General features: G+C 43.5%; 1 protein-coding gene across 2 annotated transcripts in view; it reads left to right on the plus strand.

Moving 5' to 3' along the window:
- atp1b3a (ATPase Na+/K+ transporting subunit beta 3a) overlaps positions 1-14,536 on the plus strand; it is a 73,654-nt gene extending 59,118 nt beyond the window's left edge. The window contains exons 6-8 of one of the 2 annotated variants that reach the window (XM_060833998.1): positions 12,903-12,980; positions 13,855-13,992; positions 14,427-14,536. In XM_060833998.1, the coding sequence (XP_060689981.1) occupies positions 12,903-12,980; positions 13,855-13,992; positions 14,427-14,483 (273 nt within the window). In that variant the 3' untranslated portion in view covers positions 14,484-14,536. Of the gene's footprint in view, positions 1-12,902; positions 12,981-13,854 lie in introns of both variants that reach the window. The other variant, XM_060833999.1, reaches the window with a different exon arrangement.
- The last annotated feature ends 4,457 nt before the right edge of the window (positions 14,537-18,993 follow it).

Here is an 18,993-nt window from a genome sequence, read left to right on the forward strand (position 1 = left end):
GTGGTGGTGGAGGGTTGTTTTTCACATTGGAGGCCTGTGACCAGTGGAGTGCCACAAGGATCGGTGCTGGGTCTGCTGCCATATAAATGATTTGGATGTGAACATAGGAGGTACAGTTAGTACGTTTGCAGATGACACCAAAATTGGAGGTGTAATGGACAACGAAGAAGGTTACCTCAGAGTACAACGGGATCTTGATCAGATGGGCCAAGATGTGGCAGATGGTGTTTTATTTGGACAAATGAGAGGTGCTGCATTTTGGGAAAGCAAATCAGGATAGGACCCATGCAGTTAATGGTAAGGTCCTTAGTGCAGTTCATTGTTCTTTCAAAGTGGAATGACAGGCACAAAGGATGGTGAAGGAAGTGTTTGATTGCTTTCTTTTGTTGGTCAGAGTATTGAGTATAGGTGTTTCGGAATATTGTATTCTATTCTGGTCCTCCTGCTAAAGGAAGGGTGTTGTGAAACTTGAAAGGGTTCAGAAAAGATTTACAAGTATGTTGCCAAGGTTGGAGGGTTTGAGCTATAGGGAGAGGCTGAATAGGCTAGAGCTGTTTTCCCTGGAGCATTGGAGGCTGAGGGATGAGGTTTATAAAATCATGAAAGTCATGGATAGGGTAAATAGACAAGGTCTTTTCCCTGGGGAGAGTCCAAAACCAGAGGGCATAGGTTTAAGGTGAGAGGGAAAAGATTTAAAAGGGATCTGAGGGACAACATTTTCATGTAGAGGGTGGTGCGTGTATGGAATGAGCTGCTGCCAGAGGATGTGGTAGAGGCTGGTACAATTACAACATTTAAAAGGCATCTGGATGGGTATATGAATAGGAAGGGTTTAGAGGGATATGGGCCGGGTCTAGATTTATTTAGGATATCTGCTCGGCATGGACGAATTGGACAAAAGGGGCTGTTTGACTCTATGGTCAATAGGACACCCTGGTTTCCAGAGACTAGTTCCAGTTTTCCAGATGGGAAACTGGCAATTTTTCCCACCTGCTTGGCAGGTAGTGGTTTGAGGCCTTTGTGTGGCCACTAATTGACCAATTAAAGCCTTAAATACTGGCAAATCAAGTAAGTCTCCATCGGACTCCAGCACTTCATTGGTGAGGGAGTTTGCGTCTTGCCAGGGTACATTATTTCTCTTGCCATCCCTTTCACAAATTCTAGGAAGGGGAGACCTCTAATTTTAGTTTTGATGGTCATGTCATTTTACTTCCATTCTGCAAACTTGCAGTGGGGTAGTATTATTTGATAAAATGAATAACTTCAGGGGGTCTAAACTTCAGTGACCATGTAAGCTGCACAAAGGCAAATCAAGTATTAGATTAGATTAGACTTACAGTGTGGAAACAGGCCCTTCGGCCCAACAAGTCCACACTGACCCGCCGAAGCGCAACCCACCCATACCCCCACATTTACCCCTTACCTAACACTATGGGCAATTTTAGCTTGGCCAATTCACCTGACCCGCACATCTTTGTGACTGTGGGAGGAAACCGGAGCACCTGGAGGAAACCCACGCAGACACGGGGAGAACGTGCAAACTCCACACAGTCGCCTGAGTCGGGAATTGAACCCGGGTCTACAGGTGCTGTGAGGCAGTAGTGCTGACCACTGTGCCACCGTGCTGCCCCAAATTCTGTGTACCCAACTTACAGAGCAGTGTCCTTTAACAAGTTTTGATTTTCTTTATTCATGTTGTTCAAGTACAAATGTTCCATTTCGAGATTACGCTTAGATTACAAATGTACGTGATGAGGCAGGAAGGGAGAGGGAGGGTTGGTGACAATGTCACTGGGGAACTAATCCAACCCAAGGCTAAAGCTCAGGGCACTGCATCCCACCATCTCGTGAAATTTAACTTCAGTTAAGAAATCTGAAATGTATACTCGTCTCCGTATCAATGACCTTGAAAACTATTACCATTTAACACTGTAAGCTGCAAGAGCAGGATTAGAACATCCAGCCCATGCACTATTTAATGAGATCACGGCTGGTGTAATAACCCTCAACTCCACTTTCCTGCCTTTACCCTGTAGTCCTTGGTTCCCTTCCTGATTAGAAAACAGCCTCGAATGACCCAGCCTTGATAGCTGTCTGCAGTAAAGAATTCCACAGATTCACTCCCCACCCTCCCCCAGAGATAAGACATTCCTTCTCATTTCTGTCTTAAATGTGCAGCCCCTTATTCTGAGAAGATGCTCTCTGGTCCTTGACTCTCCCACAAGGGGTAACAACCTTTCCGCATCTACCCTGTCGACTCCCCTTGGAAGCGTGAATGTTTCAATGAGGTCACCTCTCAATCTTTTAAATTCCAGTGAGTACAGGCCAGCTCCATACCTGGGATCGGCTGAGTGAACCTTCTCTGGACTGCCTCCAATGCCTACACTTCGTTCCTTAGATAAGGGGCACAAAACTGTTCACTGTGTTCCAGGCATATTCTGACTCATGCCTTGTATAGTTTAACAAAACAATCTCAAAACTGTACAACACTTCATCTTCTGAATCGTAGCTCCTGGTTCCTTGTACTTGCTTGGACATGTCTGGAAAGGGTTAATAGGGGTGTGGGTGTGCATGGAAAAGTTAGCAAAACACAAAGGGATTGAGGGGGTGTTTGAAGCAGGGATGAGGTAACATTATAGTGGCTGGGAATATGGTAATTGTTGACGGTGGAATAGTGGAAATTATAAATTGTGTAAATAGAGATTTGGTAATACAGAACTTGAGTATTACTGAGAGAAAAAAGACATGCTTGTCAATGTTTTATACATCACATACATCAGGGCAATTTGCAAGAATATCAATTAAAGGGAAATACTAACATTATGTACAATATAATGGCCAGCAACATACTGTATACAGTACAAATACTGGTCTGTTTAGCCTGACCTTTGTTGTTAAGTCCATTATTAAGGATGACATTGCAGAGTACTTGGACCAGAGTAAAATGGCGCTGAGTCAGCATGGCTTTATCAAGGAGAGGTCATGTCTAACAAATCTTTGAGGAGATAATGATTGAGTTAGACAATGGGAAGACAGTGAATGCGATCCATTTGGATTTCCAGAAGGCCTTTGACCAGGTGCTGTGCAGGAGGATGCTATAGAAGGGTCCATGGTGTGTTAAAGTGGCAAGGTACTGCCATGGATAGAGGATTGGCTGACGAGCAGAAGTCAGAGAGTGGGGATAAAGGGGTCATTTTCCTTCTGCAGCTGTCAATGTTGGGACCACAACTATTCACGTTATACATTAATGATCTGGACGAAGGAACTGAGGGCGTTGTTGCTGAGTTTGCAGATGGCACAAAGAAAGATGAAGAGGCAGGTGATGAGGTTGCAGGAGGACTTGGATAGGCTGGGAAGTGGGCAAAGACGTGGCAGGTGGAATACAATGTGGAAACGTTGGGATTAGACACTTTGGTAGGAAGAATAGAGTCCGCCTATTTTCTAAGGCTTCAGAAATTTGAAACTAAAATAGTTTAGTTCAGGATTCTCTTTAGGTTAACATTAGCAGTTATGAAGGCAAATGCAATGTTAACATTCATTTCAAGAGGACCAGAGTACAAGAGCAGAGATGTACCGCTGAGGCTGTATAAGGCTCTGGTCAGACCACATTTGGAACATTGTGAGCAGTTTTGGGCCAGTATCTAAGGAAGGATGTGCTGGCCTTGGAGGAGATCCACAGGAGGTTCACAAGAATGATTCTCGAGTTAAAGAGCTTGCCATATGAGGAGAGGTTGAGGACTCTGGGTCTGTACTCAGTGGAGGTTAGATAAGTAAGGGGGATCTAATTGAAGCTTATAGAATATTGAGAGGCCTGGATAGAGTGGACATGGAGAAGATGTTTCCACCAGTAGGAGAGACTACGACTTGAAGGGATGACCCTTTAGAACAGAAGTGAGGAGGAATGCCTTTAGCCAGACTATGGGAACTCTGTGGAACTCATTGCTGCAGAGAGGGCTTTGGAGACCGAGACATTGAGTGTATTTAAGACAGAGATAGGTTCTTGATTAGTCAAAGGATCAAGGATTATGGAGAGAAAGCAAGGGAAACATATGAGCCACGATCGAATGTGTAATAGACTTGATGGGCCAAATGGCCTAATTCTGCTCCTATAAATTATGCTCTTCCCAGTGAGCTCCAAACAAAAAGCTTTGACAATAGGTGTCTTTTGTCAGCAGCACAGGAACAGGGCTGTAGTCACGGGTGGAAAGTGATGAGTGTACATTGAGGCTGAAGGAGCTTATTCAATTTATTGGGGCATTTGGAGCTTCTAAAACCTGGCAAGGGATTTGGGTGAGAATGAATGAATGGATCAGCTGCTGTTTTGAAGAGAAGGAGTTTGTGGGACTGATTGTTGTGAGGCACAGGACATCTCATTATTATTTAGAGAGCTGATTAAAATAAAATCTTTGGCATGTGTGCATCCAGCTGGTGAGAGTTTTGGTTCTTTCAGGTCGTGTAGAGAGTGTGAAGCCAGTGGACTGGATAGATTGTTACTGCCTTACGGGTTTCCAGATACTGTCAAAAGTGACATTGCAAGGAGTTATTATGTAAAGTAAGATACAGCAGAGGTACACAGTGAAAAGCCATTTGAGGTATTGCTTAAACCAGGAGCAAATTGTGGTGTAGAATGTGGAGGATGATGGACTGTTTACCAGTGCATAGAGTCATTGAGATGTACAGCATGGAAACAGACCCTTCGGTCCAACCCGTCCATGCTGACCAGATATCCCAACCCAATCTAGTCCCACCTGCCAGCGCCCGGCCCATATCCCTCCAAACCCTTCCTATTCATATACCCATCCAAATGCCTCTTAAATGTTGCAATTGTACCAGCCTCCACCACTTCCTCTGGCAGCTCATTCCATACACGTACCACCCTCTGTGTGAAAAAGTTGCCCCCTTAGATCTCTTTTGTATCTTTCGCCTCTCACCCGAAACCTATGCCCTCTAGTTCTAGACTCCCCGACCCCAGGGAAAAGACTTTGTCTATTTATCCTATCCATGGCCCTCATAATTTTGTAAACCTCTACAGGGTCACCCCTCAGCCTCTGACGCTCCAGGGAAAACAGCCCCAGCATGTTCAGCCTCTCCCTGTAGCTCAGATCCTCCAACCCTGGCAACATCCTTGTTAATCTTTTCTGAACCCTTTCAAGTTTCACAACATCTTTCCGATAGGAAGGAGACCAGAATTGCACGCAATATTCCAACAGTGGCCTCACCAACGTCTTTCAGGCAACATTCACCATCACATTGAGGCAGTGCCAGAACCTCGTGTCAGTTTTATTTACTTGCTCTGCTTGATGGTTTCCTGCAATGTGAGTCTTCCCCTCTCTGCTAAAGTTTCTCAAAACTGAAATGCTTAATCAACCAATCTGCCTGTGGAGCCTAAAGGCACTGAAACAGTCAGCTATTCCCCCTTTTAGTTTCAGAGACGACATTGAGAAGTGTTCAGATTGGACGGAGGGGTGGGATTGGGATGGGGAGGTGGGGGGGTGTTGTGGTGAGGGGGCAGGTTGCATATGTACTATGGAGGTTTCCTGGGACACCTTTAAGTTCATGCAGTCAAGAGAGATGCCTGAGAATTACCCAGCATTCAGCATGACTCAGTTCAAGAGTTAACGATTGAGCTAGAAGTTTAACAATTGGGGAAAGAGTACTGCTGCATTCCATCAGGAAAATGTTGGGAGTGGGTCAGTGACTGAGCTTATGCCCTGTCCTCCACCCACTGTTTTATTGTATAACGTGCCACTTGACTCGTCTGTAGATCTGGACACACTCCCAAGCTGCAGAGGGTTCAGAAGCGATTGACCAGGATGTTGGTGGCTGCGGAAGGTTTGAGTTGTAAAGGAAAGCTGGGACTACTTTCACTGGAGTGTAGGAGGCTGAGGGCTGACCTGATAGAAGGTTATAAAGAAATGAGGTGTATAGATAGAGTTAAGGGTAGGTGTCTTTTCCCTAGAATGGGGGATTTCAAGATAAGGGGGCACATTTTTAAGGTGAGAGGAGAGAAATGTATAAAGTGAGGGACAAATGTTTTACACAGAAGATGGTTTCCTGAGGAAGTGGTGGATGTGGGTACAATCACAACATTTAAAAGACACTTGGATGGGAATAGGAAAGGTTTGGAGGGATATGAGCCAGGAGCAGGCAGATGAGACTAGCTTAGTTTGGCATATACTGGTTAGTCTGTGCTGTATGACTCTCAGACTTTAAACAGGAACATTTGGCCCCTCAAGCCTGCTCCACCGTTCAGTAGGATCATGGCTGATCAAACACACCTCATGTCCTCTTCCCTTTCCTTTCTCTGTAATCCTTGATTCCCCAACTGATCAAGAATCTATCTCAGCCTTAAATATGCACAAGGGCTCTGATCCCACATCTCTCTGCGGCAAGGAGTTCTCACAACCTTGCCAGAAAAGACATTCCTCCTCATCTTAGTCTTAAATCGCTACCCCTTTAGGGAAAGTGCACAGGCCACTTTCAACACGAATAAAATTGGTTCTTACCTCATGGTTCAATGAAACAATATTCTGTAGAACATGAGCTACATGTTTTTGAGAGTGAAACAGTGATGGTTTTGAGACTCCACAGCGTTGTCAGAGGGAAGTATGAATTTACTGACAGGAACTGTCGGTGTCAGTCCTGACCGATGGATCTATCGGAGCTATTTAGGGAAAAGAGAACTACCATCAACTCTGTCTATACCTCATTATTTTATGAACCTCTATCAGGCTGTAGTTATGGCCATGTTGGAGTTCATTGACTAAAACCAGCATGCGATTTCAGCTTTCAGAGATCCTCCCTCAGGCATTAAGAGAGTCTTGACAAACAGTGTGATAGATTTCCTGGGGGAGCCAGGAACGTGGAGCTGTGGTTACAATCAGCCATGACCTTCCTGAAGGGAGGGGCAGGCTTGGAGAGGTTATGTTTAACTCCTCATTCAGAAATATGAACTCGGGCTGCTGGTTCTGTGAGTTATTGCAATATACTGCATTCTGAAGGAGAGTGATAAAACGCCCAATGAGTAAACAAGTTTTGGTTTATTTTAATCCGTTAATTTGGTTCAGGTTATGTATTAATCAACATGAAATCTCTTCTACCGATCTGCTAACTTCCGTGCAGATATTTTCACATGATCAAATGGTGTGTGAGTATTTAAACAAGTAAAGTCACTATTATCTAACGAGACCATAGGCTACTCAGAGAGAGAGAGAGAGAGAGACACAGCTGGTGGTGGTTTAACTTGGAGGGTCATCCCACCTCAGTCGGCGGGAGAGATTGAGAAGGAGAGTCCTTCATAGTAACCTGAGATGGTGAGAGAATTGAACCCACAGTTGGCATCACTATTATAAACCAGCCATCCATCCAATTGAACTAACTGACCCCCAGTATTTAAACACGATGTACTTAATCATGCTGAATGCAAACATGATTTGTATATATCCAGAAATAGGTTTTATGCTGGATTCAATTTTGGATGTATTAAAACTTTGAAAGAGATTGATGCAGTAATTATATCAATTAAATACATAATTAGAAGCAAAATTAACAGATTAAAATAAACCAAAACTGGTTAACTCATTGGGCGTTTTATCACTTTCCTTCAGAATGCAGTATATTGCAACAACTCACAGAACCACCAGCCAGAGTCTGTCTTCAATTCACAAGGTTCATATTTCTGAACGTAGGAATGAGGAGTTAAACATAACCTGTCCAAGCCTGCCCCTCCCTTCAGGAAGGTCTTGGCTGATTTGGTCTGATTGTAACCACAGCTCCATGTTCCTGGCTCTCCCAGCAAATCTATCACTCTGTGCTCATCAATACTCTCTGCTCCCACTCCCTTTTGAGGAAGAGAGTTTGAAGAACTCGTGACTCTGAGAGAAAACATGTCTTCACATCTTTTGACATTGAATATAGAACAGTACAACACAGGAACAGGGCTTCCCACCATGTCTGTGCCAACCATGATGCCATTCTGAACTAGTCCCATCTGTCTGCACATGGTCTGTATTGCTATACCTCCTGCCTGTTCATGGGTCTGTTTAAATGTTGCTGTCATATCTGCTTCTGCCACCTCCTCTGACAGTGTGTTTCAAGCACCTACCACCCTCTGTGTAAAAAAAAACCTTACCTCACACATCTCCTTTAAACATTCCCCCTCTCACCTTAACCTTATGTCCCCTAGTATTTGACATTGCCACCCTGGGAGCGAGGTTCTGAACATTCACCCTATCTCATCAGTTTATAATGTGTGACCCTTTAATTTTAAACCGTTCTAGATTTTCCCACAAGATGGAACTTCCTTTCCACATTCATCCTGCCAGGATCCCCAAGGATCTTGTATGTTTCATTTCACTCATCTGTTACACTTCTAAATTCTGGTCAACACAAGTCATGTTTATCCACCCTTCCCTCAGAAGATAATCTACCTATTCCAAGAATTAGTCTAGTAAACCTTTCCCCAAACTAGTTCCAGTGCACTTACATCTTTCTGTAAATTCAGGAACACTGTGCTCCAGATGTGGTCTCACCAATACCCTGTATAACTGAAGCATAACCTCCCTTCATTCCCCTCACAATAAATAAGATCACACCTTTAACGTTCCTCATTTACTCACTTACCTGCATTTGCAATTTATGCTCTAGGACACCTGCAACAGATCTGTCTGTGTTTCAGAGCTCTACAATCTCTCTCTCTCGTACCATTGAAATAAAATCATCATTTTTCTTCTTCCTGTCAAAACAGATAATTTCACAAATGGGGAGGGGAGATGATAGTGTATTAGGAATGTGATTAGATTAGATTAGATTACTTACAGTGTGGAATCAGGCCCTTCGGCCCAACAAGTCCACACCGACCCTCCGAAGAGCAACCCACCCAGACCCATTCCCCTACATTTACCCCTTCACCTAACACTTCGGGCAATTTAGCATGGCCAGTTCACCTGACCTGCACATCTTTGGACTGTGGAAGGAAACCAGAGCACCCAGAGGAAACCCACGCAGACATGGGGAGAATGTGCAAACATCACACAGTAAGTTGCTGAATATCACTGGATTCATAGTTCAGAAAGCGAGGCTAAAGGATTGTGTTCACCAGGGCAGGTGATGGAATTTAAAACTCAATCAACTTGGAATTAAATGTTGGTTCATTACTATCTCCGTTATAGGAGGGATGTGATAGCACTAGGAGAGGGGGCAGAGGAGATTTACCAGGATGTGGTCTGAGCTGGAGAGTTGCAGTGATGAAGAGAGATTGGACAGGCTGGGGGTGATTTCCTCAGAGCAGAGGAATCTGAGAGGGGACATGATTGAGATGGGGAAAACCATGAGGGGCATCGATAGGGGAGGTAGGAAGAACCTCCTCCCCTTGATAGAGAGATTGATGACCAGGGTGCATAAGTTTAAGATAAGGGGCAGGAGGGTTAGAGGAGAAGCAAGGAAAAGATTTTTCACCCAGAGGATGCTAATGGTGGTACAGGCAGAAACCATCATCATATCTGAGAAATACTTGGATTGCCAAGACATAGTGCTGAGAAATGGGATTGGAATGGTCAGGTGGTTGCTTTGGACTAGAATACACACGATGGGCTGAAGGGCTTTTTACTATGCTGTAGCTCAATGACTCTGACTCGATGACAGTGTTCTCACATTATACTCCGTATCTGTATTGCTCTTCCAAACCCATTTGATTTATGGACAGAATGAGTTACAGAAGAAAGCTAAAGCAGAGCAGAGATTGGACATTTAAAGAAAAAGGATAGTAGCAGATGAGTTTCTACAGAGATAATGTCTTTTATGCAACATTGCAAGAGAAATATGAAATTGATTATTTCTTATTGGGATGTCCTTTACCGATCTGTAAAGGTGGGTAAAAGTGAGGACTGCAGATGCTGGGATTAGAGCTTAAAAATATGATGCTGGAAAAGCGCAGCAGGTCAGGCAGCATCCAAGGATCAGGAGAATCGATGTTTTGGGCATAAGCCCTTCTTCCGGACATTCCTGAAGAAGGGCTCATGCCCGAAACGTCGATTCTCCTCCTCCTTTGATGCTGCCTGACCTGCTGCGCTTTTCCAGCAACATATTTTTAAGCTGTGAAGGTGGGTGTCTCACTCAGTCTCACCCATGAATAAAATGTCACCTGTAGATTAGAATTCAGATTCACTTTTGCATAAATGAAGTTTTAGAATTTAGATGATTTACTTTTTAATATCCTATTGGTGCTGTTCTGGTTTAAATTTTAGGAGCCTGATGTTTACATGATTCTGCGCTTTGGCACTCATTTTGAATAAGTGCTGGTGCTGTGTTAGCAAGACAGAAATTTCACATCAAACTGAATGTGTGCACGTGAAGGAAAACATTCCAAATTGAAAGTTGAGAAATTAATTACTTTTGATGAGATGTGTGTATTCGTGTTATAAATATCGAATCAAAGAATCTAAACTTTAGGATTTTATAAATTCGAGAGCTTGGATGGTTAGCACTGAGTCGCTCGACTGTTAATTTCCTTCTCCTTCTCTGATTGCACCTCCCCAGAGATACACTGAGAGATAATCTCACAATGTTGGTTGGATTTAGTACAGTGTACAGGACATTTGGGAAAGGTAGAGGGGTGACTCCACTGATACATTGGATTCTCACAGTAAAGAAGGATGTCCTAAGTCTGGGAAAGTAATACTGGAAAGTAAGGAGGTAGCAGACACGTTGGACTGATTTTTTGCATCAATCTTCACAATGGAGGAGACAAGAAGCATCCCCGATCAGCTGTAAATCAGGAAATGGCAGGGAGGGAGGAACTCACGAAAATCATGATCACTTGGGAAATGGTACAAAGTAAACTGTCGGAGTTATGGGCTAGTTATTGCTGGTACCGTTCCATCTAAACCACTCCGAGATTCTGGGCACAGTGATCTTCCATTCTGGAAATCGCTGCTGAGTACAGACTTCAAAGGCTGGAATGAAAATGAGAGGGAACACTATTTGGGTCCTGATGGAATTCATCCTAGGATCTTAAAAGGATTGGCTGGTGTGATTATTGCTGAACTGGCTTTAATTTTTCAACAGTTCTTTAAAGGTTTCATTAGAATGGTAAATCGTTCATCCAAGGAAACCCAAACAGATAAATAGAAAGCAGGAAACACAAACAGACCTTCATCCAGAGGCTCACTGAAGATGTTACCAAGAATGGTGACGAAACGTCTGAAAATGAACTTTCCAGCTCAGTGAGCAAACCTACATCCAGAAAGCAGGAAACTAGAGCTTCGTTAACTTAAAACATTTTACCTATAATACATGCTTTAAGTTATGATTAAAGATGTTAGAGTGGTGTACTTAGAAAAATTCACAGTTATCAGGCAGCATCAACATGGTTTTGTTAAACGGAAATCCTGTTTAATCAATCTATTGGTGTTCTTTCAGGAAGCAATGTGTTGTGGATAAAGAGTGGTGCAATTTCCAGAAAGCATTTGATGAGGTGTCATATCAAAGATCATTGCAGAAAAGGAAACCTCATGTTGCAAAGGAGGAGCACATCGGCATGGATAGAGGATCAGTTAGCAAACAGAAAACAGAGAGGATACATTAGTGGGTCATTTTCTGTCTGGCACGATGTCAACATGGAAATGAACTGCCAAGCAGAGAGGTAATGCTTAGGGGCATTGGGGAGACCACATTGAGATTCCTTTGCTGAGGTTTAGTCTCCTTATTTAAAGAAGAATGGAAATGCTTTGGAAGCATATCAGGGAACATTTATCACCTGGAATGGATGGGTTCCTTTATGAGGAAAGGGTAGTCAGGCTTGGCTTTTATCAGCTGAAGTTTGATGAGTAAGATGTGACTTTATTGAGATATGTATAATTCTCGGGGATTGTGACAGGGTGGCTGTGGGAAGGATATGTATTTTGGGTGATTTGTTTAAAGGGTTGCCCAGTTAAGACAAAGATGAGAATTAGTTTCCTGTGAGCAGGTGGAGAGGCTTTGCGGGCTGTCCTCCTCAGAGAGTAACAGATTCCTGATAAGCAAGGGAGGGAGTTACTGAGGGCAGCGTTCCCTCTATCAGTAACTTCTAATTCTGGACTGGGGGGTTAAGCAATCAGAGACGGTGGATATCAACTCATCAAGTGACTTTTGCTCTCAATTTGTACGTTGTAATTATCTCCTGAAGCGAGTTTGTGGCTTTTTGATTTATAAGTGACCACCAAGGAATGATAAATATCATTTAATATTCCTTTCCCTCCCTTAGCCTGACTAAACAGACATAACTGGTCATCACTTGGGATTCATTCTGTTTGGGTTTAGAGTAGAATGGTGCTGGAAAAGCACAGCAGGTCAGGCAGCATCCGAGGAGTAGATTAGGTTCGATTCCCTACAGTGTGGAAACAAGCCCTTCGGCCCAACCAGTCCCACACCGACCCGCCGAAGAGTAACCCACCCAGATTCATTTCCCTCTGACTAATGCACCTAACACTATGAGCAATTTAGCATGGCCAATTCACCTGGCCTGCACATCTTTGGACTGTGGGAGGAAACCGGAGCACCTGGAGGAAATCGACGCAGACACAGAGAGAATGTGCAAACTTCACACAGACCGCTGCCCAAGGCTGGAATCAAACCTGGGACCATGGTTCTGTGAGGCAGCAGTGCTAACCACCGTGCCACCCCAAGGTAGGAAAAATCGACACTGGGGCAAAAGCCCTTCATCTGGAATGGAGCCCTTTATTCTGCTTGGGTCCAGCAGACTGCCTGAACTCACTTAACTGGCACGTTCAATATCGGCTGTGTTGCTAAATGTATAGTTTGTTTATTTTAAATTATCATATATTTCTTAGGCCATTCAGAACATCTGACCAGTTGAGTGATAGTATCGAAGTAAAGAATTGTCACTTCTTGCTTCTCTTTTACAGAAAGAGCCACAAGTGGATATAAAGTATTTTGGATCATTTGATAAAATGTACTATCCATATTACGGCAAAAAAGCCCACGTAAGTTTGTTTGAATTTCAATGCTACATTTTTGTGCTCATGTGTTTAACACTTATTATGTTCATGCCAGATAATGTGAAATTTCTGAGAAGACTATTAATAGATTTTTGTTAGTTAAAGGTTTCGAGGAATGTGGAGAAAGTCATAAACGGATCAGAGGTACAGCAATACTCCAAACCAAAGGCTAATCCCCATTCCTGACTGTGCACGTGAACAGGACACAATGGTCTAGTGGCATTATTGTTAGCCTGTTAATCCAGAGACCCAGATAATGTTCTGGGGACCTGTGTACAAATCCCACCACTGCAGGTGGCAAAATTTAAATTCAATAAAAATTTGGGATAAAGAGTCTAATGATGACCACAAATCCATCGCGGATTATTGGGGGGAGGGTGGAAAAAACCCATCTGGCTTCCTTTAGGGAAGGAAAGTTCCATCCTTACCCAGTCTGCCCTACATGTCACTCCAGACCCACAGCAATGTGATTACTCTTAACTGCTCTCTGGGTAATTAGGGATAGGTAAGAAATGCTGGGCTGGCCAGTGACAATAAATAAAAAGTGTTGCTGATTTTCCAAAGTTTCCGTATCAGTTTGTAAGTTAGTGAGGAGAAACGGAGGGCTGGAGATCTGAGTCGAGAGTAGGATTCTCTTGCTCCTCGGATGCTGCCTGACCTGCTGTGCTTTTCCAGCACCACAGACTCGACTGTGAAATTAGTGAGTGAAAGTTCTTCCCGAGCCAGTCAGGTTTTGGCTGGTTCCCTTTCTGAAGTTAGGAAATTATCTGCCCGACTCCAATAGAGGCAAAGACGCTCAGAACAGTTGATACTAAAAGTTACTATCACTTGATTCTTTTTTTTCTGTCATTCCTTGCAGGTAAACTACTCTCAGCCTCTGGTTGCCGTAAAACTAATGCTGGGTACCAACGATACCAACAAGGATTTAATGATTGAGTGTAAAATCACCGGAACCAACCTGAAAAACGATGATGATCGGGACCGATTCTTGGGTCGAGTATCCTTCAGAGTTCACGTGACCGAATAGCATGAGCAGGAGAGCTTGCACGATGACTACTTTGTTGTCTTGTTTTGTTATAATGCGCTGGACCTGCCATTGTAGATGTGTGACCACTTTGAAGGGGGGATGAGCTAGATGGCATTTTATGGTAGCATCATGTTGTGCTTCCAGATATCAAGTGTTAAAACAAATCCTAAATATATAGCTGCCTGCCTTGCCCCAGCCCAACCCCCTGTTGGATCAGTTTACGCACATTTTAAGACATCATGCCATAATAAGGGACCTGTAAATAGCTCTAATTATAACTTGGAATAATGGCGGTCTTTGTCCTTCTTGTGCTGTGATTTTTGCCCCAAGTGTATGTCTGAAGCTTGATGTGCTGTTGCTGTGTACATATTTAATGGACTTAACACAGGTTAACTTTCACATAGACAAATGGAACATTTAGGAAGCAAGATCAAATGATATCCCAGGCTGGCCGTAAATGATTTTATAACCTTTGCAGAATTATGTCTTTCATGCAGATGCCTTAAAACCTGTATGAAGAAGAGAAAAATAAAACTGATTTTAAACTTTTTTTGGGAAGATGGACTGGTGTTTTTACGTTTTGCTTTACCTCTTGAGCAGAAGGCTTTAACGCAGTAATAAACAGTTTCTCTCGGACAGACAACACTCAGGACACCGTCCTGGACAAAGCAGCCCTCGCTCGATTGGCACCACATCCACGAACATCCACTCACTCCACCAACAAGGCTCAATCGCAGCAGTGTGTACTACCTACAAGAAATTCACCAAAGATCCTCAGACAGCACCTTCCAAACCCACCACCACTTCCCTCTAGAGGGACAAGGAGAGCAGATACACAGGAATGCTGCTGAAAATGTGTTGCTGGTTAAAGCACAGCAGGTCAGGCAGCATCCAAGGAATAGGAAATTCCACGTTTCGGGCATAAGCCCTTCATCAGGAATTCCTGATGAAGGGCTTATGCCCGAAACGTCGAATTTCCTATTCCTTGGATGCTGCCTGACCTGCTGTGCTTTAACCAGCAACACATTTTCAGCTGTGATCTCCAGCATCTGCAGACCTCATTTTTTTCCCGCAGATACACAGGAATACTCACCACCTTCAGGTTCCCCTCGCCATTCTGACTCGGAAATATATCGGTGCTCCTTCACGGTCACTGGGTCCCAATCCTGGAACTCCCTCCCTAAGGGCATAGCAGAAGGACTGCAGCTCCACCCCACCTTCTCAAGGGGCAACTAGGGACAGGCGATAATTGCTGGCTCAGCAAGGTTCCCACAAAATGCATTAAAAAAATAAACCATAGGTGTGGTTACAGTGACACCATTCCAGCTGTATACATTCATTTTAATTAAAAATGCCGTCATGTAAGCATTTAACACACTTCAAAAAAAGTAAAACATTCACTGATCAAAACATTTACCTTTTGGTAAGATATATCAAAACACTTAATTTAGGGATATCTGGTCAGCAGGGCAAGTTGGACTAAAGGGTCTGTTTCCGTGCTGTACACCTCTGTGACACACACAGTGAGAAAAATGAATACAGGCTGTGACTGGTTCCATCCTCGGGTCTGATTGCAAGTCAATTTAATCGCAAGTGGGAGCTCAACGCAGGACAATGTAAAGAAGCAGTTTGTAAGTGTTTGTATGTCACATCTTTATACTGCATTCCCAGATGATTTGTAAGTCAGACATACCTAAATCAGGACCCTTCCAGCGTGCGGACCGGACCAATCTGAAATATAGTCATCCCTGGCAGGATTCTTAATTCACTATTAGCTTTTGGCCAATCCTGACCTTTAAAACTGGTGACAGGTATTTCTAATCAACCTGATCAGTGACAAAGCAAATGGGGGCTAGAACCAAAGCCTCCTGATGCAGACACTACCACAGCACCGGCAAATGTCAGCAGCTCAGTGAACAAGAGCATCCAGAGGCTCAGACACAGTTACTTATCAACCAAGCTGTTCAGAGATGTTATTATATACCCCTGGAGAAGGTGAGACTTGAACCTGGACCTTCTGACACGGAGGTAGGGACACTACCACTGTGCCGCAAACCTCTTGGAGAAACCTTGAAATAGAGTTTTTGTTTAAAGGTCTAAGTGGTTCCTGACCACTGCTTTATTTTGCATCGTTTGAACATTATTCTCTCATCTGACTAGTTCCACAGCTGTGCAATTTCAACTTTAAAGACAAATGACTAGATCTGTCTCTTTTGGTGGAACAGTGATTCAAATTACTGCACATTTATATTTTTAAAACTATTGTACAGTACGGTGGCTCAGTGGTTAGTACTGCTGCCTCACAGCACCAGGAATCTGGGTTCAATTCCACCCTTGGGTGGCGGTCTGTGTGGAGTTTGCACATTCTTCACATGTCTGCTTGGGTTTCCTCCAACTGCTCCAGTTTTCTCCCACAGTCCAAAGACATGCAGATTAGGTGGATTAGCCATGCTAAATTGCCACATAGTGTGGAGAGATGAGATGTGAAGGCTAAGTGGATTAGCCAAAGGAAATGCAAGGTTACAGGGATGGTGGGGTGAGATGCTCTTTGGAAGTTCAGTGTGGACTCAATGGGCTGAATGGCTTGTTCTCACATTGTAGGGATTGTCTGAACATTGCAAGGTTTGTAGCTCAGGTTGAGGTTTAGGGTGTAGGTTTGCTCACTGAGCTGTAGGTTTGATATCCAGACGTTTCATTACCTGGCTAGGTAACATCATCAGTGGTGACCGCCAAGTGAAGTGAAGCTGTTGTCTCCTGCTTTCTATTTGTATCTTTCTCCTGGATGGGGTTCCTGGGGTTTGTGGTGATGTCATTTCATGTTCATTTTCTGAAGGGTTGATAGATGGCATCTAGATCTAGGTGTTTGTTTATGGCGTCGTGTTTGGAGTGCCAGGCTTCTAGGAATTCTCTGGCATGTCTTTCCTTAGCCTGTCCCAGGAGAGATGTGTTGTCCCAGTCAAAATGGTGTTTTTTTTTCAACTGGGACAACACATCTCTCCTGGGACAGGCTAAGGAAAGACATGCCAGAGAATTCCTAGAGGCCTGGCACTCCAACCACAACGCCATAAACAAACACCTAGATCTAGATGCCATCTATCAACCCCTCAGAAAATGAACAGGAAATGACATCACCACAAACCCCAGGAACCCCATCCAGGACAAACATATAAATAGAAAGCAGGAGACAACAGCTTCGCTTCACTTGGAGGTCCCCACTGATGATGTTACCTAGCCAGGTAATGAAACATCTGGATATCAAACCTACAGCTCAGTGAGCAAACCTACACCCTAAATTGTATGAACATCTCGACATGTGGGTTTGTTCTTTCCTAGTATTAATCCATTTCATGCTTAGTTACCATTTTTCCCCTGAGTAATTCTTGATCTTTGAAAACAACTTCCTTTAACATAGCTCCTTGAAAGCAGAGTCGCAGATAGATAGGATAGTGAAGGTGGCGTTTGGTATGCTTTCCTTTGTTGGTCAGAGTATTGAGTACAGGAGTTGGGAGGTCATGTTGCAGCTGTACAGGACATTGGTTAGGCCACTTTTGGAATATTGTTTGCAATTCTGGTCTCCTTCCTATCGGAAAGATGTTGTGAAACTTGAAAGGGTTCAGAAAAGATGTACAAGGATGTTGCCAGGTTTGGAGGGTTTGAGCTATAGGGAGAGGCTGAATAAGCTGGGGCTGTTTTCCCTGGAGTGTCGGAGGCTGAGGGGTGACCTTATAGAGGTTTACAAAATCATAGATAGGATAAATAGACCAGGTCTTTTCCCTGGAGTGGGGGAATACAGAATTAGAGTATTGGTTTAAGTTGAGAGGGGAAATATTTAATAGGGACCTAAGGGGCAACATTTTCAAGAAGAGGGTGATACAGCATTTAAAAGGCATCTGGATGGATATCTGTACAGCAAGAGTTTAGAGGGACATGGGCCAAGTGCTGGCACACAGAAGTAGATTAGGTTCGGATATCGGATTGGCATGGACGAGTTGGACTGAAAGGTCTGCTTCCATGCTGTTCATCTCTATGGCTCTTGTGACTCTAGAAAAATATCTTTGTAACTCCAACTGTCCTTGTGAAACTTGTTGAGTTTAATTTTGTTATTTGTCTAAATCCTTTTTGGTTCTCAAGCCTCACTCAGTGGCCTTTGAATGACCAATGAACCCAATGGTATTATCCCATGATTTTCCTTTCCCTGGTCCAGATGTTAACTATCATCTGTCCTTGAATGGGTTTCAAGGTCTCACAGATGGTGACCTCAAACCTGTGTTCTCTGAAACTTAGAACCCTTTCAGAATTTTTTTAGCTTCTCAGTCAACACTATTTCAGTTTTTAACAGATGATTTTTGAGCCAACGCCACAGGATTTCTAAATCCCTATGTTCTTTGTGCTCCTTTGAAATGAAGTCTTTATAGGTCCAGGCTATATAACATCCACCATTAGGTTATTTTTAAATCTATTGGGTAGCTTAAATTACTTAATTCTGTGACACCCCATCTCACTATCAAAATTACATGAAGACTTGGTTAAAGCATAATCTCTACAACTAGTTCAGAAAAGACTTACAAGGACATTGCCAGGGTTGGAGGATCTGAGCTACAGGGAGAGGCTGAATAGGCTGGGGCAATTTTCCCTGGAGTGTCGGAGGCTGAGAGGTGACCTTATAGAGGTTTATAAAATCATGAGGGGCATGGATAGGGTAAATAGACAAGGTCTTTTCCCCGAGCTGGGGGAACGAGAGGGCATAGGTTTTAGGGTGAGAGGGGAAAGATTTAAAAGGGACCGATGGGGCAACTTTTTCATGCAGATGGTGATGTATGTATAGAATGAGCTAGTGAGTTTTGAGAAGATTTGTAGTTTAGGTTGAGGTTCTGGATGTAGGTTTGTTCGCTGAGCTGGAAGGTTCATTTTCAGTCATTTTGTCACCGTACTCGGTAACATCTTCAGTGAACCTCTGGACGAAGCACTGCT

This window comes from Hemiscyllium ocellatum, chromosome 13 (assembly GCF_020745735.1).
Source record: "Hemiscyllium ocellatum isolate sHemOce1 chromosome 13, sHemOce1.pat.X.cur, whole genome shotgun sequence".
Classification (NCBI taxonomy): domain Eukaryota; kingdom Metazoa; phylum Chordata; class Chondrichthyes; order Orectolobiformes; family Hemiscylliidae; genus Hemiscyllium; species Hemiscyllium ocellatum.